General features: G+C 41.7%; 1 protein-coding gene across 2 annotated transcripts in view; it reads left to right on the top strand.

Annotated features, from left to right (window-relative positions):
• Positions 1-12262: 12262 nt before the first annotated feature.
• C1QTNF7 (C1q and TNF related 7) overlaps positions 12263-24207 on the top strand; it is a 104831-nt gene continuing 92886 nt past the window's right edge. For both annotated transcript variants that reach the window (XM_029948564.1, XM_029948572.1), the window contains exon 1: positions 12263-12458. In XM_029948564.1, coding sequence (XP_029804424.1) covers positions 12446-12458 — 13 coding nt within the window. In that variant the 5' untranslated portion in view covers positions 12263-12445. The remainder of the gene's footprint in view (positions 12459-24207) is intronic.

Here is a 24207-nt window from a genome sequence, read left to right as displayed (position 1 = left end):
GTTTGGATAATTTAATGACCAATCTTCACTTAAGTTGGTGCACAGTTCCTGCCAAGCTGGACTTTCATTATTATGTGGCATTTATATCCAGGACTATGGAAGACTTAATGAAAAGAGGATAGAGATGGGTCTGGAAAACATTCTTAATGATAGGATGACTGGAGCCAACAAAAATTTTAGAATTTTTAGTTTAGAACTTTATGCCTAGATAAATAAACAAATAAAAATAAATATATAAAAATAAGGTCAGCTTATAGGTAATAATTCAGAACAAGTACCAAATCATGGTACTTTTCAAGACTTTCTGATATTTATCTGAAACACGCCTATGGCACAATGAACTGAAGACAACAAAAAGAATGTTTGAACATCAGTAGTCATAATGCTTACCTTCCTACTGCAGGATCCACTTTTCTGAAGAGGATATACAAGCTGAAGGGAAGAATCAGAATTATCAAGAGAATTACAGGAATTATTTTCATGTTTTTTTTCTTTGTCAACTTTCTTTAAAGATAATCCACATATAATACATATAATACAACCACTTTAGGTGTATTGTTCTATGGCTCAGTGAGTTGTGACAGCTGTCTGCCCTCATAACCTCCACCACAGTTAAGGTCTAGAATATTCTCAGTACTTCCTCAAACTTTTCCAGAGCCCTTCCTTGCAAGCCATGGTGCTTTCAGTTCCCACTCCCACCCCAGATCCAAGCAACCACTGATTTTTGTCACTATAAATCGGTTTGCCTGCTCTAGAATTTCTTACAAATGGAATCATACAGTATATTCTTTTTCATATCTGATTTCTTTGGCTCAGAAGTGTTTTTGAGATTCATTCCTGTTTTTACACATGCCACTTTTCATTTTCTTTTTCCTGAGTAATATTCCATTGTATTAATTTACCATCATTGGTTTCTGTGTTCACCAATTGGTGAACATTTGAGTTGCTTCTAGTTTCACTGCTGAGTAGTGTTCCATCATATGGATATACTTAGAATTGTTGATACAAACACAGATGAATATTTTGTTCCCAGTTTGGGGATATTATGAATTAGGCTGCTAAGAATATTTTTTGTATTCACTTCTTGCAGATATTCTTTCATTTCTCTTGGGTAAATGGCCTAGGAGTGGAATTCCTGGGTTTCACAATAAGGGCATAGTTAGGTGCCAACCAGTTCTTGAGAGTGTTTGTACTACTCTCCTCACTCACCAACACTGCACAAGAATTCCAGTTGCTCCACATATTTGTCCACTCTTGGCACTGTTATTTCTTTACATTTTATCCACAGTAGGGAGTATGTAGTGTTACCACACTATGTTTTCAATTTCCATTTCCCTCGTGACACTTCTTCAGACACTTTTACAAATCAGAATAGAGAAGATTTCGATGCAGGTATAAGAGAGAAGGCTAATGGGTAGAGTTACCATATATTCTAGTGTGTCTAGGACAGTTCTGGATTACATTCAGTGTCCTAATGTCATTACCCACAGCACCTCCTTATTCATTTACTCTGGCTGCCATAACAAAATACCACGGACTGGATGGCTTTATTTACAGGAATTCATTTTTTCACATTTCTGGAAACTAAGAAGTCCTAGATAGGTGCTGGAAAACTTGGTTCCCCAATGAACCTTCTCTTCCCAGCTTGCAGGTGATCACCTTCTTTCTGTGTCCTCACACAGTGGAAAAAAGAGAGAAGAAGCAAGCTTTCTGATGTCTTTTCTTATGTGGGGCCTACCCTCCTGACCCCATCTAAACCTTACTATTTCTTAAAGGTGCCATCTCCAAATATCATTGGGGTTATGGTTTCAATATATGAATTTGAGAGGGGGGGACACTCCATAGCAGCCCCGTTTAATTTGTAGTAAGTTTTGTTGTTGAGTGTGCAATCTAGTCTTCTCTACCTCCTCACCAAACCTCCAGTAAAGCCACATTTTTTACCAATGTATTTGAGGTTATAGTTGTGTTTGTAAGTCAGGTACCAAGAGCAGAAGTTATCTGATGAGACCCCACTGCATTCATGCTACAATTATTATAAGTTTTAAAAACACTCAAAAGGATATACTACTATCTGTATCATCTTATTAAACTATTTCCTTTAGTCTAGTATTTTGGTTTGAAGAACAAAACCTACCTCATAAAAGCACATTGCAAATTAAAGAACCACTATCATCAATGAAAATATATTATTTCAAGTTCTGGCCAGTGCTAAAATAAATATGAAGATTTATACCCTAATATTTTATTTTGACCTTTTGTGAATTGAAAGAATTATACTGTACACTCAGGTACAAGCTTAACCATGAAGGCAAAATAAAAGTTGAGCCAGATATTCTGTCCATCCCTAAAACCAAAGCCAAGCAAAAGTGTTTTCTTGACTCTCTTCCCATTTTCCTCTTTCATTTTGGCAATAAATGACCATCAGAATGTAATGATTTCAATTTTACGTAGTCTATCTCTTTCCTGTTCACAATATAATTTACAACATGATAACGTCCAGTCCCAAGCATTATATCTGGTAGCACTTCATGACAGGTTAGAAATAGATGGAAGCATGCATACATACCTTAAATTTGTTCCATAACTCTGACCACATTTTCACCACATAACTTTCATATAGCTTTACCCTTATGTAGTTTCATTTGGCAAATTTTTAGCATTTATATAAATACAAGGTATTGCAAAATGCACCGTGGATAATGAAAAGTTACAAAGAAGGTTAAGACATAGTCCCAGCCTTCAAGAAACTTATATTTTAGTATTAAATGGGGATGGGCACTCACATAAAGAACTATAACATAAAGAGTAAAGTGGTAAGTACACTGTGCATTAGATAAATGATTGTAGCTTTGAAGCATTGAGTGTCCTTGTAGGCAGGACTTTGCTGTTCCAAGAGAGCTATGCATGTAAGAATTACTAGCCAAGTGGGGAATAAAGTGATGCTTAACACTTGTCCAAGTGCCCCTTTGTACCACCTCCCCATCAGAAAAAAAGAAAAACTGATCTTTTCTGATATTAAGTGTTGAAGCACAAGGTTTATAATTTCAATTCAAATTGAGCTTTGCTGCTCCACATCTCACACCCTTATATTCACAAAGCCAACATTGAACCCACTTACTTAATCAAGCCTGTGGTTCAAAAGCTTAAAGCAGACTGAAAAAGTGGTGGACTCACCTTGTGGAGACATGACTTGCTTACTACCACACGGAAACAAGAAATTGAAAATCACACACCTCACTTTTAAGCACAGGAAATGAAAGGTAGGCAAGAGAATTAGCTCTGCTCAGCCATGAGAACACAGGTTATTGCCTGTTCTGCCACAGAATCAGAAAAGAGCTCAGCTAGAAAAGCCCCAAGCAGTCAAGTTTCTGTCTCCATCCACTAGCGAACTGTGGCCAGCCTTGGACCCAGCAGATTTTAACTCCTTCTTCATTAGAGGGAGGCTACACAAGGAAAGGAAAATTGCAGAAAGGGAAGACAGTACTATTATATTTCTCTGTGGGCTGAAGATGAGATGTAAGCAGGGAGATAAATATATTCTCCCTCTCCCCACAAGTCCATTACCTTAGAACAGCCTCTTCCTGAATGTGCTTTACCCAATATTTGTATCATAATGTGCACCACCAATAAGCATTCTTTGAATCAAGTGTTTCTTTAAAAGACATGGAATATCTTAGCCCTTAGTCAAAGATTGGTTTCAATCATGGTGCAGCTTTTTCACAACTCCATGTGTCCATGTCTTTAGTAGACCCTCACACTGACTCTGGCCTTAAGCCTGGAACTTACTTTGGTCAATAGGTTCAGAGCAAACTTGATGCATGCACAAACTTGAAAAAATAGTTGCATATTTGCACTTCTTCTCTTGGACTCTTACAACTTCCCTACAACTACATGTTGTAACTACACACTATCCTTTGGAGAATAAGACCCATAAAGCAGAGTCAGTTGCCCCAGCCAAGGACATCTTAGATCAGTTGATAGCCAGCAGACCAAAAGGCATATAAGTCAGTTCCCACCAAGACCAGAAGAAATATCTACTAGCCAAGCATAGCCAAGATGAATGGAATTGCCCACTCAACCCACAGATTCATGAAGAATAATAAATGATTGTTATTTTAAGCATCTTTTTTTACATAGAAATAGCTAAATGATATGCCTTAAATGAGATTGCTCTGGACTGAATTGTACACTCTAGAATTCATCTGTTGAAGCCCTAACCTATACTTTGATGGTATTTGGAGGTGGGGCCTTTGGGAAATAAATTGCTTTAGATGAGATCATGAGGGTGAAGCCCCCATGACAGAATTAGTGTCCTTATAAGAAGAGAAAGAGATATCAGAGTTCTGTCTTCCAACTCCATGTGAGGATACAGTGAGAAGGCAGTAATCTAAAAGAAAGAGGAAGAGAGCTCTCATCAGAACCTGACCACACTGGGGCCCTGATCTCAGACCTCCAGCCTCCAGAACTCTGAGAAAATAAATGTGCTGTGTAAGTGACCAGTTTACAGTATTTTGTTATGGCAGCCCAGACTAGGACAGCTTCTGGTACTGAGAAGCAGGGTACCAGTGTACCAAACACTTGAACATCTGGAAGCAACTTTGGAATTGAGAAGTATGAATTTGGAATATTGTCCATATGGGAAATATGGACATTAATAGCAATTCTGGCAAAGTCTCAGACAGATGAGGGACATGTTATTGGGAACTTAAGGAAAGGTAATACTTATTTAAAATCTTAAAATCAGCAGAGAATTTGGTTGAACTGTATTCTAGGATTTTGAGGGAGGTAGAAGATGTGAGCAACAAAAATGGATGTTTGGCTGAGACTTCTAAGCAAAATGCTGGAGAAGTGGCTTGCTTGCTCCTGTGCTTACAGTGAAATGCCAAAAGAGATAAATTAATTGAAGAAAGAACTGTTAAGCAAAAATGAACCATAACTTGAGGATTTAGAAAGTTCTCAGCCTATTCATATCATAAAAATGAGAAACTTGTTATGAAGAGCACATGGTTGGGGTAGCTGAACAAGCATTTGATAAAGAGATCATGAGTGGAGCTCACTCACTTAGACATCTCAACAGAAGCCAGGAATAGGGATGGGATTTTATCAGCAAAAACACTGCCTCTTTGAACTACAGGAGAAAAAAAAGTGGGAGGGAATAAAGAAAGACTGTCATTTTTTTTTTTTACAGGATGGAACCATATCATTCTTTGGCAGTAAACATGTACTATCTTTTCAAAAAAGGGGAGATAGAACCCCCAAAGCAATTCAGAAATTATCAAGGCTACCACAGTCACTAGAGATCCAGAATACACAAGCTCAGTTGCCTACACCACAGTTTCAAAGACAGAGACCACCACCCAACACAACCTCAATGGTGTGAGCACCCCACTAAACCGTGGGGTGATACTACCACTATAGACAGTTTGGAGGCAGAACATCAAACCAAAGTGGATTATTCACAAAACTTAAGATCTAATGCAAATTGCCTTGCTAAGTTTTGGACTTACCTGAGGCCTGTTATCCCTTTCTTCTTTCCTATTTCTCCCTTTTATAATAATGTCTATCCTATGCCTGTTCAAGCATTGCATTTTGGAAGCACATAACTTATTTGGTTTCACATGTTCACAGCTAGAGAGGAATTTGCCTCAGGATGAATCCTACCTAGAGTCTCATCCATATCTGACTTAGATGATACTTATGTGAGAATTTAGACTTTAGAGTTGATATTCAAACAAATTAAGACTTTTGGGATGGAATTAATGTATTCTGAATACAAAACAACATGGATTTGGGGGGATCCGGAGAAGAATGTTATGGACTGAATTGTGTTCCCCCCAAATCCCTACGTCGAAATCCTAACACTCAAAGTGATGGCATTTGGAAATGGGGACTTTGGGAGATAGTTAGGTTTAGATGTCACAAACATGGGAATCTCATGAAGAGATTTGTACCTATAAAGAGAAGGAAAATACACCAGAACTCTGTCTTCCTGCATGTGACGACACAGTAAGAAGGTGCCCTCGAGAAGACAGAAAGAGAGCTCTCACCAGAGCTCAACCCTGCAGGCACTCTGATGACAGATCTCCAGCCTCCAGAACCATGAGAAAATAAATGTATATTGTTTGTAGCACCCAGTTTATGGCATTTTGTTATGGAAGCCTGAGCAGACTAAGAGATTCCCGTATATAACTAGTATCATCCAAACTTATTTTACTATCATGTCCCTTCCCATGGAACATTCCAGAATCTGATTCCACAGACAATACTCCTGGGAAACACTAGGATAAATAAATTGTAATAAATAAGTGCATTGTGAAGCCAGATTTTAGAGACATAATAAAGAAAAGACAATCAGAATTTTATGATGGAATTTTGGGGGAAAGTAGAAAAGGGAGTAAAAGCAATATTTAAAATCCTGACAACCTGAAAGGATTGTGGTATTAATGACAGAGTTAGGTAATTCAGGAAGAGTGAGTTTGAGGGAAAATAGTTTTGCTTTTGAGATATTAAACCTGAAGAAAATGTGCTATCGCCAAGAAGTAAGATCCAGCAGGCATGAAAAACACAAGAATGATGCCAGGGAAGAGTTCTATAGATTCCAAAAAGAGAATGACCAACTCCTGAAAGAAAGATCCTACAGAGGAAAGAGAGTCAAAGGCTAAGTGTGGTACCTCAAAGTGCTGGGACATAGGTGGGGCATACATACAGAGGCCAAGATGGGAAAATGACTTTTCAAGGCAAATTCAGAGTTCAGGCTATAACTCAAACTGTTGATTTCTTGGTAAGCTTACTACAGAGCTCATAAGCCACTTAGCAATTAATTGGATATTGGCTCACTGAAGGGCGACCAACCAACATGGCAACCTAATTAAAGTCATGTTGCATGAAGAACAGTTAGAAAGAGCCAGAATTGTCAAACTTGGGATAAGGAAAACGGGCCTGTGGAAGATGAGAAGGGCTGGACGTTGCCTCTGGAAATTGTCACAGCTTTTATGTTTGGAAAACTGAGCAAGAATATTTACTGCTGCTCAGAGAATTACCTGATGAAGCTGTGGCCCCTTTCCCTGGGAGCTGACAAGCAGAAATGGAGTGGCCTCTGCCAAGGTTATGCAGGAGGCTCATGAACAGAGAGAGAGAGAGTGAATTAGATTGTCCCAAGCCAATGATCCTATGATCTACAAACAGATAGTCTCCTTTTCTCATTTTTATTAGTTGAAATAAGTTGATCTTCTACCTTATATCACCAAGAAAGTAAAAAGGGGCTTTCAGATTTGCTCACCATGACTGGAATCCATGAAAGGTGAGTTCTTGAGAAACTCAAAGAAATAGCTCTGTCCCATCTCCATCTCTCAAAGCTAATAGTGACAAGCACACAGTAGGCATCAGTGTATCATTAACCCTCTGGAGCAAGGCTAGCTCCCCCTCCCCCGCCCCGAAGTGGCTTCACCTTGAAATTAGGACTAGATTATTTCTGACCACTCTCAACAAAGAACATTTCACTTACTCTCCCATCTCTAAACTTAAGTAACATCTTCCAAGAGGAAGATGAAATTTTCCAACAAGATTCATTTCTTCTTTGGCCTCTTTCTCGATGTCTTCACATGTTTGATAGAACTCAGCAAAGGCTTTATTATAAGATCCAGATGAAGCCACCTGGGTTTTAGGATATAATTGGAAACTTGGCTGCTGCATGCATACTAAGGAGAAGAAATAAAATCAACCATAAGAGCACAGACCCTAATATATGAAATATGTTCAAACTTTATAATTATATTCAGATAGGGGACTGCAAGATTTCCAAGAATAACAACTGGTGCCTCTAAGAGTTTAGAGTATCTTTCACAAGTAATCTGTATTCATCTCAAATGTAGTGGATGCTAAGGAAAATAAATATATGGTCCATGCATCTTCTCTTCATTTGGTGTGCAGACTATTTTAACCAGCATTTAAGAGTTCAGGTACTGGAAGAACCAAACAACCTACATTCAAATCCCAGCTTTGCTACTTACTGGCTGTGTAACCTTGAGTTAGTCACTTAACCTCTCTGTGCTTTATTTAGGTTCCCCATGTGTAAATGAACATAATGTTAGTATCTATCTAATAGGATTGTTGAAAGGATCAAATGAGCTCATGCACCTACAGAGCACATGAAACAGTGCCTGGTGCATGGCTATTACTCAACAAATGTTTGCAATTTTGTCACTCTTGTTTAAAATGGTAGAAAATAAAAGAGTCTGAGCCCTTTTAAAGCATGTGTGGGATGAAAGAAGCCATATTTCTAGTGGGAGTCCTCAAAAATACTTGAGTTAGAAACAAACTGTATAAACTGGGACCTTCTGTACCTACATTCAGAGTAGTTCAAAGCCAACAACATATGGCCTGAGTAGAGGCTTTTAGAAATATTAGCTTTCATCTAGCATTAATAAGCTGCTTTGGCCCATTTTGACTGAGGGGCAGCCTGAAACAGTCAATGTCAGGATGACAGCCTTGTTCTGTACACACAGTAAAATAAATGTTTGGGTAAGTGGAGTTTACACTAGTTAAATGCTAAACAGAGTATTTAACTTGTAACTTGGAGTTTGTAACTTCCTTTATCCCTTGGTTTGAAGGTTGCTTGTGATATCTGACAGCAACCCATTGGACAATTTTATTAATAAATGCAAATATTTTTAAAGATGAAGAATAAATTTTGTTTTCAGCATCTCTTTCTGTCACTAATCTTTCTACGGTTTCCAATTTACTTAGCCCGATAGCACACACAATTCATAAACCTTAAATTTATCATGTTTCCAACTGACATATAGCTATATTAGTTCTGCAAGAGCAAGATTTATGTTTAATATAAAAATACCCATCATTTGTTGAGCACTTTTTATAGTGTCAAGCCCTACTCTGCATTTTTTGCATATATTACCTCATTTAATCTTCCAAGAATCTTTCAAGACACCTATCTGTGTTAGAGTAGTTGACATTAGCCAACTCTGACAAACCCCCAAACTCATGGTGGGGGACACAGCATGGGTTTATACATTTTTCCATAATGTCTGATGCCGTCATGTAGCATCTTCTAAGGGATGCCTCAGAGTTTGGGGACGCCCTCTACTATGGAGCTCCATAACCTAGAGGAGAGAGAAAAGTGTGTAGTAGGCACACTGCTGCTGACTACCTGAGCCCCAAATTAACACCACATTACCCCTGTTCACATCCCTTGGCCAGAAATCAGTCACATGGCCCACCAAACCACAAAAGAGGCTAAGAAATGGGGAAGAATATATAGACATCACTAAGTCCTAAACATATCTGCCATAATGTACACTTCTGGTCACCAAATATCTATTCTCTTTTCTTATATATAAGGAAAAGAACACAAACACAGACTCCATGGCTCTCCAAATTCCACCTGATCATTGCATGTAGCTCAAAGTGCAGACTTCTGAGTTATGTGAAGTGCTTGTCAAAAGTCTGAATGTGCCATTTCTTGATCCAGTGATCTATAAGCTAAAAGGAAAGTGATCTCTATTCCCCAAAAAGACAAGTTTCCTCCCTCTCCCTCTCCCTTACCTCCCTCCCTCCGCCCCCTCTCCCCATGCACACACACAGAGACACATACACACACACACACACACACACACACACACACACACACACACACACTACAAATGGAGTAACAGTGATGATATAACTACAACAAAAATATCCCTTCAGAGAGAAAGAGTAGGAGACACCCAACAACCATTGATGCCGTGTCTGGCCAGGCAGACATAGGAAAGACCCTCTGCCTTATGGGTGGACGAAGTTCTGGCTATGGGCCTGGCTTCATTTTCTGGGGAGAACTCCTTTGTCCATTTTTCTCTGTGGCCATCAGTTCTTCCTTCTGAGAGCCTCCCCTCGCTACCTCCGAGGTGTGCGCCAGGCCTCCATGCAGCCGGTAGTTCACCTGCTGGTGGGAGAGGTTGTTTTTCCAAGAAAGTTATTTCTAGTACAGGCTTAGTTATTTTAGCAATAGAAGATCCTCAAAAAAATTGGTGGGTTCTTAAAAGCCATGAAATTTAGGTACTGTCTCTCTCTCTTCCCTTTTATTTCTGTTTCTGATTTAGCCATTTCTTTCCAGGCTATTTCTAGCCACTTATTTTCATCTCATTCTTTTTTTTAAATATTTTTTTAAATTTATTTTTTCAGAGACAGAGAGAGACAGTATGAGCAGGGTAGGGTCAGAGAGAGAGGGAGATACAGAATCTGTATCTCAGGCTCCAGGCTCTGAGTTAGCTGTCAGCACAGAGACCAATGTGGGGCTCGAACCCACAAACTGTGAGATCATGACCTGAGCTAAAGCTGGACGCTCAACTGACTGAGCCACCCAGGCGTCCCTTTTCATCTCATTCTTAGAACACCTTGCAAAATGCAGTCAATAAACCGCCAACACACACGATGGATGTTTTCTCCCCAGCCTCTCATCCTAGAGCAATAGGGTGACTCAGCACAGAGGGCTGTGCACGTTATCACAGACATGTGCCTGCTGGGGCAAAACCTGGCCCTTTACCTGCCCAGCTTCTGGTATCCATCTCCTTGCCACTCACTCCTGACGATTGGTCCAGTGACACCGAGCGTAGGTTTTCATCAGAGCAGCACCCCACATCCATTACCAATTTTGGTATTGATCAGGGGAGCAACACTAGCTGCTGTTGTCAATTACAGTGACTCACAACAGGTCCTTCTAACTGACTGATTCATAGTGAGAAGCTTAGTTAGTAGTTGTTGAGTAAATACAGCATTATGTGTATATATACAAATAGGGTATTCTGTATATTTGTATTTAAACTTTCACAATTAAGAAAACAAATTCCTAAGGAAACTAAGTACATGTTCAAGGTCACATAACTGGAAAATCATCAGTCAAGGTCACATACCTGGACTAGTGCCTATAGACATCTCTTCAGTAGTAGTCAAAGCAAAAATAGACTCTACCTTTTTCTCTGCTTTCATGGCAAAGAAAATCTGAAATTTGACTGCTACCCTGCAGTTTTAGATCCTTTCTCTCTTTGCACTATTTTGATCAGAAGTATTATCCTCTGTCCAAAGCTTAATAGTCACTTTAGGTGACTCAAAAAACACAGTGGAAAATAATCTATAGTTTTAAAATAATGAATGAGGTTTTTGTCCTGTAATTTGTTCATGTAAGTTTACACAGTGAGCATATTTAATAGACTGCACCTGTGTCCATAACTCTATTCTCCACCAAATGGTTTATTTATTTAGCTAATGTTTTCTATATTCATTGAGGAGATTTTATTATATCCTAACCATTCATTAAATCTGGCAAGGACACACATTATTTGCTTACTCTCTGTACAAACTTTGACATTCTATCCCTCCCCGATGCAAACCTAAATTGTCAAAACTCAAATGATCTGCACCTACATGATACTTTATTCATGCAGCACATATTTATTGAGGACTTAGTATCTTTCAGGAACAGAGCAAGACCTGCTTTAAGATATATTATAAATATTTTTAAATCATTTTCAGTTGACCACACTTTAAGTTGGTTATATTTGAATTCACAAATGCTCAGCGTGTGTGTGTTTAATGGCAAGTGGGGAAGGGTGGTGGAAATAGTAAAATCAGTAACATCGATCACAGACTATATGTCACAAGACTTACATCCCGCCGCATGGACACACTGCAATTCACATTCAGGATGCAGGTTAAAATAAGTCCGATTCAAATGACATCATTTCAGGCATTTTCTCCCTTTCATTAAAACATAATGTAGATTAATTTTACATTTCCAAAAAGATAAATTAGGGAAGAATTGCACAAAAATAACTGTTAGCAAATGTGATGTCTACACATAATTTCACCAAGAGCAACCACTCTATAAGCTGAGACAGAAACATCCCTATGTCATTTTTTGCATCCCATGAAGTGATAGCATTTGGTCTCAAGGCACCGCTTGAAAAGGCAAAGCAGCTTGGAGCACCACAGCCAGAAGAGCTACGGATAAAAGAGAGAAACAGAACTGCTCAGATACCTGAAACCGTTGCCTCTCATTTGCCTCAGTCTGGAGTTTGCAGAAGAAATTCACCACTCATACTCTTGCCTAACGAGCGTATATATTAAGCTCTTTGAAATGTGAGTATTATGGGAAGGATCGCAGTTGCTTTAAATTATAGACGTTGGCAAGTGGCGGGGAGGAGCAGGAGGTTGTTTAAACTGAGAAAGACAGTTGCAAAACTTCATGCAACAGCATGAGCTCCAAGCTTCAAACACATTCTCGTGCTCACAAGAGCACTTTATTTTTTACCGAGTTATTTTTTGTATTGTTTCGAAACGGCTTCGAATAATACACACATATTTCTGCTTTAAACTTTTTAATGGTTTCTAAATTCATGGGACAACCAAAGCAAGAAAGCCTCATGTCTTGGGGGAAATTTTGATAGCAGCAATGCCTAGAAAAGGTAAGCTTCTATTTTCATTACACTTTTTCTCTTTTTCCCTCTTGTTTGGTCTTCGTCAAAAATATTGATGGGAAGAACTTGAGACAGCTACTTGTAAAGAAATGGGGAACTTGTAGAAAGTATGTCAACAAATGATAAATCAGAGGTTAGAAAACCTTAGCGGTCATGCCTTCTCCTGCTTTTTATTCCGCTTGACGCAAACCTCTGTGAAAGAGCTTTGACTATTTGAAAAAATGGTATTTCTCCTAGAAAATGTGCACAGGTCTTCAGAATTTCCAGCCTGATGCGCCCCGCATTCACTAGTGGGGTGATGGGCTCATTAATTGCCCGGGTCAGAGTATCTGTGTTTTCTTACCTGTTATATGTAACTCAACTTGCGGAGCTATGATCTTTCTATTAACTCAAAAACCTTTCCCATGGAAGATTTTAATATCTTTCCAAAAATTCTCTCAAGAGTGGTTACTATGACTTTTTATAAACTTGTTTTGCAGAATATGTTTTTAAAAGTTAAATCACTTGGCTTTTCCTTTGTAACGAAGCGAGAGGATGTTACATCTATTATGTCCTGGAAGAACAAAAGTCCATTTCCTAGTTTGTTTGTTCTAGTTGCATTGATTGACAGTGTTAGTGTTTGGGTAGGGTGACTTTGCTTTCTTGACTGTGCCTCAGATATAGGTAGGGCGCAGAGTGGCTCCAATATTCCTCGGTTTTCTATTGCATTGGTCATACGGGAAGTATGCTGTGGTTTTAGGTAGAGAGGCGCATAAATGTGTGGTGTGCTATTTGTATTTCCCTGGGAAAGCCTCTGTTATCAGATTTCCCATCTTTCTGAGGCAGAATTCCAGGTGCAAAGAGCTAGCTATCCACAGAGATCTATCTGCAAATTCTTCCAGCAGGCTGCGATTTGAACAGAGCTGTGCATTCATTCCTCCACGCACACAGATGTACTCATAGGTGAAGGTTACAAAGCCCCGTGGGTTGGATCAAGTTTGAGGGGTCTGGGTCCTCTAGGCAACCACAGTCTCCACAACCCATTGGTACGAAAGCAGGACAAACACAGCCCTCAGGCCTGAGTGGGAAGGCAAGTCTCTGCCGGGAGGCGTGCTTGGGTTGGGACGGGCTCTACCTGCTTTCCGGACCAGCTGCTGCCCTGTTTCTGGGATATTTTTTTTATTTTTTCCTTCTGTGTCAAATTCTAATTATTGTCTAATTAGGTGGATTATGGTGGCCTCCCCTACCTTTTGTGGTCTCAGTGAAAAGAAAGATTAATATCAAAAGAAGGACATTGTTAGAAGGGAGAGAGCAGCTAGATCATTGCAAGGTGGTCAAGAGAAACTACTAGTTCCTTTCTCCATCGCCAGCTGTTAGTGGAGGGAGGGATCCGTGCCTGCCACCCCTCTGTCCTTCCCCCCCACCCACACCCCCGTCTTCCCTGCTCTCTCTCTTCCTCCCTTCATTTCTATCCATGCTGGCCATGCAATCTCAAGAGAGGGAGCAGTGGGTTGGACAAACAAGATTATTACCATCTCCTCCTCTCTACCATTCCCTGGCCAGTTGGGGGAAGCCCCCACCCTATTTGAATGGGGGGGTCCTCCAGGACCCCACCCCATGACCTCATCACAGGCAGCCAGGGAGCTGGGATGGCCAGCGGTTGCATGGCCCTGAGTGTACCCTGGGGAAGGGTGCGGCCCAGAAATGCGCAGTGTGGCATGACGTGGCTGCTGGAGAGTGGGGCGTGGACTTCCTATCACGGGCTCTCTTGGAGACTGGCGGCATTTCTGGAAGCAAAGCCCGCCAGGCCCCACCTCTGGGCCTGAGAAGGCCCCAAAGAGGACAAAAACAAAAAGGCAATTAGCGTTGCTAATGAAGCCCCAAGCCAGCTGACTCATCTGAGGCACAGCCACTGGGGGGCTTTGTAATGAAACCTGGACAACACCCTGGAAAGGACAGGTCAGGATTGTCCCCAGAAGGACACTGATGAGAGGCCTGATGTGATCTAATCATGCTCCTCACCTCAGAGAGGCTGGGGAGAGGCAACATCTGTGAGGCACAGAGGGAGGACAGGTTTAACTAATGAACTGCCAGGCAGTTCAGGACCCATGCTGTCTAAACCTGGAATGGGTTGAAGCCAGACTCAGCCCGGCTTGGCAGCTACAATCACACTCCCAAGTCTGTGACCCCGAATCTGAAGAGTTCGAGGCTGAGGAATCAACCCCCAGAGCAGGTGGGAAGATCATAATTCAGTAAGCTCTGAGTGTCCACTCTGTGGAAGGAACTTTACCAAGGCTCTTTGAACATGGCCCTAGACAGAGAGACCAAACATGGAGAACACAGAGACTCTTTACACATCAACCTGCTGACATCAAAAAAAGCTCCTTATAGAGTTGCATTTGAACTAGAACTTGGAGGAAAAGTAAAATATCATGAGAGAGACAAGAGGAGCAAGCATGCAGGCAGAGGTCAGTGAACAAAGATGCAGAGGTGGAAAGGTCATGGCTTCTCCCATGGACCAAGTAGCTTGGGAAGGCGAGGCTCTGTTTCCCCAAGTTCATCCCAAGGAATAAGAGTTGAATGGCATGTTAATAAGAGGATAACCAAAAGTATTTCGTGGTCAGGCAAATCTGAGAACATGGAAAGCTGTCCACCACAGGGAACCAGAACTCCAGTGCAGGGGTTACAAATGCCTGATTCAAATCCCAACCCCAACTCTTAACTGCTGTGAGAACATGGACCACTCACACAGCATTTTTTTCATCTGTTCAAGTGAGAATCATAATTATATCCATTCTTAAAGGGGATATATTTTGAGGATTAAGTTAAAGAATTCAAGGGAAGAGCCTTCTATCAAAACATCTGCCATACAAGAGCTCAGTGAATGTCAGCTACTCTTGTTGGCGATTAAGAGCTGGTGTTCTTGTTTCTCATACATTTCAGTTTCTGACTGCCCCCTCTGCCTTTCCCTGAGCAGGTCACTGGAACCTAATGTTTTCCAAATCCATTAGAACTTAAAACCACGTACACCCCACAGGTGTATTGCACAAAACATGGAATACAGAATGCCTGCTGGAAAATGATGAGGCTGAGTTGACCCAGTAGTTTAAGGCCCCATGACCTTCAAGCACATGGATTTCCCAAGATTGCTCTACCAACCTCTTCACACATTGTTTTCCATATTTGTGTGAAACAAAAGCCCCGCAAAAGGGATTCTCATATCTAAGGAAATTGATTTTTTCTTTTTAATACAGTCACATTCTAGAGGGAAGAGAAAAGTGACAGTGAAGAAAATTGTTCTCATACCCAAATTTTACACCCAGAAGGTCAGCTTTTGCCTGTGGTTTGAGGACCTACCACACAGAGGGCAACACATAGGACACAAGCTAACCAAAACACTTCCCCACTTTCAAGGAGTTACCAATGTCATGGGGGAAATAACACATAGGTTCTGATATCTGAAATGCAAAACTAGATTTGCAAGAAAGAATATGAGAGCTCAAAGTGCATGGAAGCTCACAGAAAAGGAGCCTTCAGCTCCCTGGAATAATCAGAGTAATATGTAACATTCTTTGATGTTTACCATGTACGAGGAACTATGCCTAGTACTCCACAGTATAACTAGCACATGTGTCCTTCATAAGGCTACATGGTGGGTGTAGACTTGTCCATCTCACAGATGAGAAAACTGAGCCATAGAGAAACTCTGTAGCCTGCCTGAGATGTCCTATGAAGTAAGGGGCAGAATACACTCTCAGACTCAGGCCCATCTGTTTCTCAGTATCCCTCACCCAGGGAAGACTCCTCAGAGGAGGTAGTATGTAATTTGGCCTTGAAGGATGCATAGAGATTGGTGTGAGGGGTATTCCAGGTCACAAGAATATTAGTAAAAGCATAAAGAGTACAATGTGGGGAGTAGTAAGAAAGCCACCCTCACAGAACAAAGTGCCTGCATAGAGAGCTGGTGGGAGATGAGAAAGAGAGAAAGAGAGAAAGAGAAAGAGAGAAAGAAAGAAAGAAAAAGAAAGAAAGAAAGGAGGGAGGGAAGGAGAGAGGAAGGGAGGGAAGGAAGGGAAGGAAGGAATGAAGAAAAGGAAAGAAAAAAAAAAAAAAAGAAAAGAACAAGTTGGAACCAGATCATAGAAAGCCTTGAATGCCAAGCCACAAGGTTTAGATTTTTTAATGGAATAATCATTCAAAGTTTATAAATAAGAAAGTAACTCCCTGGAAGTTCATTAGAATGATGACTTAAGATGATTAGTCAGTGTCCAAAAGGGGCAGAGACTAAATCTCCAGTTAGGAAGCGGATGTTTGTCCAGACAAGAGACAAGCGCAGCGGAGAGTCATACAGCAGTTAAAGGGTGGAGATGCTTCTTGGACTCAGTCCCCTAAGCAGTCTGTGCCAGGGCCTTGACCATCCTAGTGGTCTTCCTGAAAAACACCCTTGAAGCTTCATTAAATCCAGATTCAACCCTGTAAAATGGGAGGGGGTTGGGGATAGAAGGGACAGGAAGAACTGATTGACTTCCAAGGGCCTGCTGACACCTCAAACTCCATGGAGAGAGACTGCTAAGCACTTTTATGAAAATCATTAACTATGTAGTTCCCTATTCAATCACCTTTCCAGACTGATCTTTCATATCAGGCAGGCACAATTCCAAGAGAATTTGAGGGTGTGCAAGTTTTATGAGTTTACAGCTGTGGCAATGACATAGTAGTGGTATTGGCACGCAGTGGTTGGGGGAGGTTGTATTTTAATATATCCCTTCAGGAGGAACATTTATCCGTCATCCTGGCTGTGTGCCTTTCACAAAATTCAGCTGCCTACCTCCGGGGACAGAGGAGTCTTCCTGCAGTTCATAGGACGTCAGGATTTTGTGGTGCTCCAAATGGTAGTCATTCCTGTAGGTGTCCTATGGCCTCCTCCACCTCCCAAAGAGGTGGTCAGCTTCCAGACAGTAGGAATTAATTCATCTTTAACTATCTGATGCCTTATACCTATGGCAGGTCTGACTCAATTTACAAATGCAGGTCTCCAAGAAGTGTCACATTTCCATATTTTCTTTCATTCAACTTGAACTTGATCCCAAAAGTCCATGCCAATAGGAACTTCAGTTTCTGAAGTTATCTGGCTCCTGCCCCCACAACCTCCAACACCAAGGACGTCTTGCTTCACACTCTTATAAATTGCCTGTCTCTTAGATGTTTGTGGATTCTGCTTTCAAACTCTGCTTGGGAACTGGAGATTACTGTCCAGGCCAGGAACCTGGTGCCTGAGCAATCCTGGGCCACACAGAGCACACGTTTCCATTTCTCACAGATGTACCCACCCCTGATGCCCAGTCTCCAAGTCAGGTGAGGATCTTGTCTCAAAGATCCCCCTCTGCTCCTTTCCCACATATTCTCTTGGTCTTGGCCTTTCAGAAAATAAAGGAGGAAGTGTTGCTGTCAGACATTTCTCCGTCCTGCTCTGCACAATCATGAAACAAGGATACACAAAGGACCAGGCAACATTCTTGGAATAATCTGGGAGTGGAGAACACAAATAAGGTTATTTTGTCACTCACCCAATAGGTATTTAACAATCACCAGTGAAATGCATGCCCCGCCTCCAAAGAGTGTCACCAGAGGAGGCATTATTATGATTATCTTAATAGAGACTTTTTATTAAGCATCTACCATGTGCCAAAACTTTACATATACTATCCTATATCCCCATTTTTCAGATGAGGAGAAGTGAGTAGTTTACCTAAGATCCCACAAGCACAATGAGGTAGAGCAAGTATTTACATTCAATTTATGCCTGTCTCCAAAACCCATAGCCTGTCCACCCTGCCACATGAACTTCTGGGAAGGATTTTTATTTTCTGTGTGGCAGTCTAGAGGTCTGCTCTGGACAGGTGCCTTTTCTAACTAAAATTTGTTTTAAATGAAGATTATTCTTTCACCATGAACAGTGTAACTCTGCTCAATACAGGAACCATCCCATAGAACAGTTTGCTACCCCAGCTCATCATTTATCTGAAGGCAGCAAAGAGCCAGACACACTCTTATTGGAAAGACGAGATCAGAGAAGATGACTTGTCCAAGGTCATGGAGCCAGAAGAGGGGTTAAGCCCATGTTAGTTTGTCTCTACCTCCAAGTCAAGGGGAGGGAGTTAGTCCTAATTAATGAAAGGCTAATTATAAAACAGCATTAAATATTTGCAGTTTACAGACTTCATCTGCCATAGTTTATGTAGCCTTAGAACACATCCTATCAGATGTGACCTAATGATATTTGAGGTCTTCAGTAAGACACAAGTTGGTGGCCTTGCCAATTGCCAACATCCTCAAAACAGCTCATCCTCTGAAGGTGGAAAATAACTTTTTTCAGTGTTTTTCTTGCACCATTAATTTTTTTAAGAAAAGACTCTTGATGAAGTAAGTTTTATCCCATTTCGTTCCAAAATCTAATTTGACATCACTAAATCTTTGTCAAGGGATCCTTTGAGTTTATCACAACCCTTTTATCTCAGGTAAATTTCTATCAAGTTCTCAGATCATTAACATCTCCCTTTTTCCTTCACCATAAAGACCATATCGCTTGGAATGGTCTTGGAGAGCCTTTGAAAATTTGTCTTTGGACCATGGACCGCTGTTTGTCCACATTCATCCCTCCTGCCCCACCATATACTCAAGCATACCAAATACTACAGACTGGTGGCTTAAACAGAAAACATTTATTTTCTCACAGAGGCTGGAAGTTTGAGATCAAGGTATCAATAAGTTTGCTTTTTTCTGAGACCTCTCTGCTTGGTTTGGAGATGGCTGTTTTCTCACTGTGTCCTCACATTCTTTCCTCTGTGCAGCCCTCATATCTCTTTGTTTGTCTAAATTTCCTCTTCTCGGGAGGGTACCAGTCAAATTGGACTAGGGCCCCCTTTCCGGGCTGCCTTTTAACTTTGTTACACCCTTAATGGCCTTACCTCCAAATATAGTCATATTCTGAGGTACCTCAACATGGAATTTTGGAGGGGACTCAGTTCAACCCAGAACAACCCAATGCCTATGAACAGTGAACTCCACAGCTTACTGGGCACCCCTTTTCTCTGTGTCATATAGATCTAGAGAATCAAGTCGGTTCCCTGGCCTTTGTGTGCGTCATGCTGAGTCATATAAAACTGCTGGCCTTCAACCATTCTATTACCTACCAAAGTGGCAATTTTATATGATTCCAATATAACCCGGAAACTTAACAAAAACTCTCATTTCCTGATGACAGTTTTATGTGCCGGGCCCTTAAAATATCACAGCAACTGTTGCTCATCCCCCTGTCTGTCCCTGAAGCTGAGAGAGAATGATATTCAGACTTTGAGAATTTATTCACAATACGGATCCCGCCTCCAGCTTCAATACCACCAGTAACAAAAAACTCATACTTAATAAGGCAGCACCTTCCACTAAAACACCATTGGTCAGCAGGAAGTTCTTCTTTATTATGCCTGGAATCTGGCCCTTATTAATGTATCTCCATTAGTCCTTGTTCTGCCTGTTAGCAGTAGCAAGGAAAAGTCCAGCTCTTTCTCTAGCATTTTACACACTTGGAGGTGTCTATGTGCTCCCACCCTCTCCCAGGTCTCCCTGCACTTACAGGGAGAGCTTTCCCCCTGGACACCCTGGGGCCCACTGAGGATACCAATGCCCCTCTTGAAACAGACCTCCAGACCTGAACACCAGGTTCCAGGGAAGTTTCACATCTTGTACTAATTCCATATCAACTTCCTGGGATGGATGCTGTCTACTTGTAGTTCTGCATTGAGACAGGATCTGAACTCCCTCTAGGATTAGCAGGAAAGAATGCAGAATGAAATCAGTGAATTCTAAGGGAGAATCAGGTACTTTCTAGAGCTGATCCAACTATGACTCTGCATATTGCCTGACAGCGCCAATTCCAAGGAGACTAACTTACTGTCTCTGACTTAAACATTCCATTTTCCTCAATGCTAAATTTTGCATCAGCTTTGCTAGTAAACCCATCTCATAAAAAGACCATCTAAGACACTTAGATTATGTTTTTAAACTTACTTGTCACAAGGCCTATTTTGATCCATGTTATGGTCTTGCTTTTCTTCATAAAAGAAACTAGAAGAAAATAGTTAACTAGAAAAAAAAAAAAGAAGAATCAGAAACTGTGCTCCCTGTGTGCCATTTTTAGCCCTACCTCTTCCGGGTTGTGCAAATTATTTGAACTCTGAGCCTCTGTTTGTCCATCATAGAGAATGGGGAATAATATATTCTATCCCACTGGAGTCACTGGAAATATTCAATGAGATATTATGCAAGGAAAGGTATGCAAGCAGGAAAGCAACACAAAATTTTGTTACTGTTAGGAGCCTGACATTTCCGGGCAGCCAGCTAATTTATGGAACTTCTTCTCACCAGACAAACTGACAACTAGTATGAGATTAAAACAAAGGTATAAGCAAAAGAAATGAATGCACACCCCCTGCTCAGTACATGAACTTGCGTGTGAATGAAACGTGTCAAGGGAAAGGACTCCCGCCAAGAGGAAAGTGTTGCTATTAGGCTGTCAAAGCAGAGTGACAAACAAGACCCAGACTTGCTCTCCAGGACTTGTTTGATCAGTCGAGGCCTCAGGTGTGTGACTTGTGATGGTTTGTGCTCACCACCTGCTCACCTGGCTTTACACTGTTGCTCCAGCAATTTTGCCTGTAAAGAAAGTTTATCCATTTCTCCGTGTTCCCAGCAACACCTTAGCATAGCAGTAAGCAATACATTAAGCCAAGGGCTACATACAGCCCTTCACCTACCCACGCAGGGAGCGTGCATGAGTGAATAAGCGTGTGGCAGAGACGCTGGAGACCTAGGACATCATGCTGCCCCTGAAGTGGATAGACACCCCAGACTCCAGTGGGCTGTGTCCGTGGGGCAACACGGCCTCACGATGCCAGATCTTCAGACTTTTCAAGAAAATCCATACATCTGGATTTTGATGTGAAATATCCCTATTTGAAAAATACTTGCTGGGAACACCTGGGTGGCTCAGTCGGTTAAACATCCAACTTCAGCTCAGGTCATGATCTCACAGTCTGTGGGTTTGAGCCCCAGGTCAGGCTCTTTGCTGACATCTCAGAGCCTGGAGCCTGCCTCAGATTCTATGTCTCCCTCTCTCTCTGCCCCTCCCTTGATAAGACTTACCTCTCTCTCACTGTCTCTCTCTCAAAAATAAACACTGGGGCGCCTGGGTGGCTGTCAGTTGAGCGTCCAACTTTGCCTCAGGTCATGATCTCACGGTTCGTGGGTTCAAGCCCCACATTGGGCTCTGTGCTGAGAGTTCAGAGCCTGGAGCCTGCTTCAGATTCTGCGTCTCCCTCTCTTTCTGACCCTCCCCTGTTCACACTGTCTCTCTCTCTCTCAAAAATAAATAAAAAACATAAATAAATAAACAAATAAATAAACATTTAAAGAATAAACAAACACTCGCTGGGTTTTTGACCCTTAGAAATGGCAGTTTTATATGGTGAAACCCATTCTAATCTAGAGACAAAGACAAAGTTCCCATTTTCTTGTTGTGTGGGAAATCTCAAGAGCCTTTGCTTTTCAAAGCAATTTCCTAAATAAACATGCTAACAGACGGGCCCAGCACTAACAACAATACTTAGAGAGTGCACCCACTGCCCAGAAGGTACTCGTGTGGTAAAGCTTCCTGTAATCCTTTCAGCACCCTTAATAAGGCTGGTAATGTTTATCATATTTTACAAAGAGACCAAAGGCTCCCCATCGGTTAGTGGGGACACATTTGTGCATGAACGTATAATCCCCTGGCCAACAAAGCTGGTGCCCTTGTGCCTTTTGGATCGGAGGAGGAAGTGTAAAATGCAGGTCACTGCTCACCCCCAGAAGTGGGCAGGCTGGGGTGAATGCTGATTCTCCTGGCCTCTTGTGGTAACCTCCAGTCTCCCTACCTCTTGCATTAGTGTAGTTGGGCCACCATAACAGAATGATGCCACAGGCTGGGGACTTGGACAATATAAATCTTTTTTTTTTTAATTTTTTTAATGTTTTATTTATTTTTGATAGAGAGAGAGACAGAAAATGAAAGGGGGAGGGACAGAGAGAGAAGAAGACACAGAACCGGAAGCAGGCTTCAGGCTCTGAGCTAGCTGTCAGCACAGAGCCTGATGCAGGGTTCGAACCCACAAACGTGAGATCTGACCTGAGCCTAAGTTGGAGGCTTAACCGACTGAGCCACCCAGGCACCCCTGGACAACATAAATCTATCTTCTCATCATTCTGGAGGCCAGAAGTTCAAGAGCAAGGTGCCAGCAGCATTGATTTCTAGCAAAAAACCCTCTTCCTGGCTTGCAGACACCTGCTCACATAGGAGAGAGAGAGACAGAGACAGAGACAGAGACAGAGATAGAGATCAAGATCCATGTCTTTTCCTCTTATAAGGACACTAGTCCTATTACATTAGGCACCCACCCCCATAACCTTGTTTACCTTAATTACCTCCCTAAAGGTCTTATCTCTAGATCCAGTAGCATTGAAGGTTAGAACTTCAACATATGAACGTAGGTGGACACTATTAAGTCCATAACACCCCAAACCCTTTCCATGGAGACTCAACCTCTTCCGCCGTTTTGTTTGCTGCCAGCCCACACTTTGTCCCCCAACTACCCTCCTCACCCAGCCAGCTACTTTTCCATCCCACACTTCTTTACGTCTACACTGTCTCTCTTTACTCCCTTTCCCAATCCCCTCCCTTTCCCTCATTCTCCACTTATTTCTCCCTTCCTCTGCTTTTGCTGCCCAGCTCTTCCACTGCAGCCACACCTTCTCCAAAATCCCATTCTCACCCCATTTTTTCCTCACCCTCTTCTTCATGCCTCCCCCTCAAGCCTAGATTCCATGTTGTGTGCTGGCCTTCCATAACCAGGGTGCCTAGTACAGCACCTGCTAGATGACAGAAACCCCATAAATGTCAGCGTGTCCCTCCCCCGCAGGATTCAAGGCAAGTTCAAAGAAAAGGGCAGATGAAGCAGTTTACATGGAAATAGAAAATCAAAGCCATGAGAGGGAGGAGGGACAAAATGTGGGAACCACAAGGACCAACCTGGAGACTGTGATTGAGCGTGAAATTTCACTTCCTGGCAGCCAAACCCAATCATTCCAGACTTTAAGTGACTCGCGTGTTCTCTGGCGTGCTCAGGGTACGGGCCACAGAAGGGGACACCTCCCTTCCTGTTGTCCTGGCCCAGTCCAGCCTTGGAACAACTTTCTTCCCCACATCTCAACTCACTTCTCAGGACCTGCTGTCTACTGCTGTGTTGTGTCAAAATCTCACTCACATTTTATTTATTTATTTATTTATTTATTTATTTATTTTGGATGTAAGGAAGCACTTTTTTTTTAATAGTTTACTGTCAAATTGGTTTCCATACAACACCCAGTGCTCTTCCCCACAAGTGCCCTCCTCCATCACCACCACCTCTTTTCCCCCCTCCCCCTTCAACCCTCAGTTCGTTTTCAGTATTCAATAGTCTCTCAAGTTTTGCGTCCCTCTCTCTCCCCAACTCTCTTTCCCCCTTCTTCTCCCCCTGGTCCTCCATTAGGTTTCTCCTGTTCTCCTGTTAGACCTATGATTGCAAACATATGGTATCTGTCCTTCTCTACCTGACTTATTTCACTTAGCATGACACCCTCGAGGTCCATCCACTTTTCTACAAATGGCCAGATTTCATTCTTTCTCATT

The sequence above is a fragment of the Suricata suricatta genome, chromosome 1 (assembly GCF_006229205.1).
Source record: "Suricata suricatta isolate VVHF042 chromosome 1, meerkat_22Aug2017_6uvM2_HiC, whole genome shotgun sequence".
NCBI classification, from domain to species: domain Eukaryota; kingdom Metazoa; phylum Chordata; class Mammalia; order Carnivora; family Herpestidae; genus Suricata; species Suricata suricatta.
This window is presented reverse-complemented; position numbering and strand designations above follow the sequence as displayed.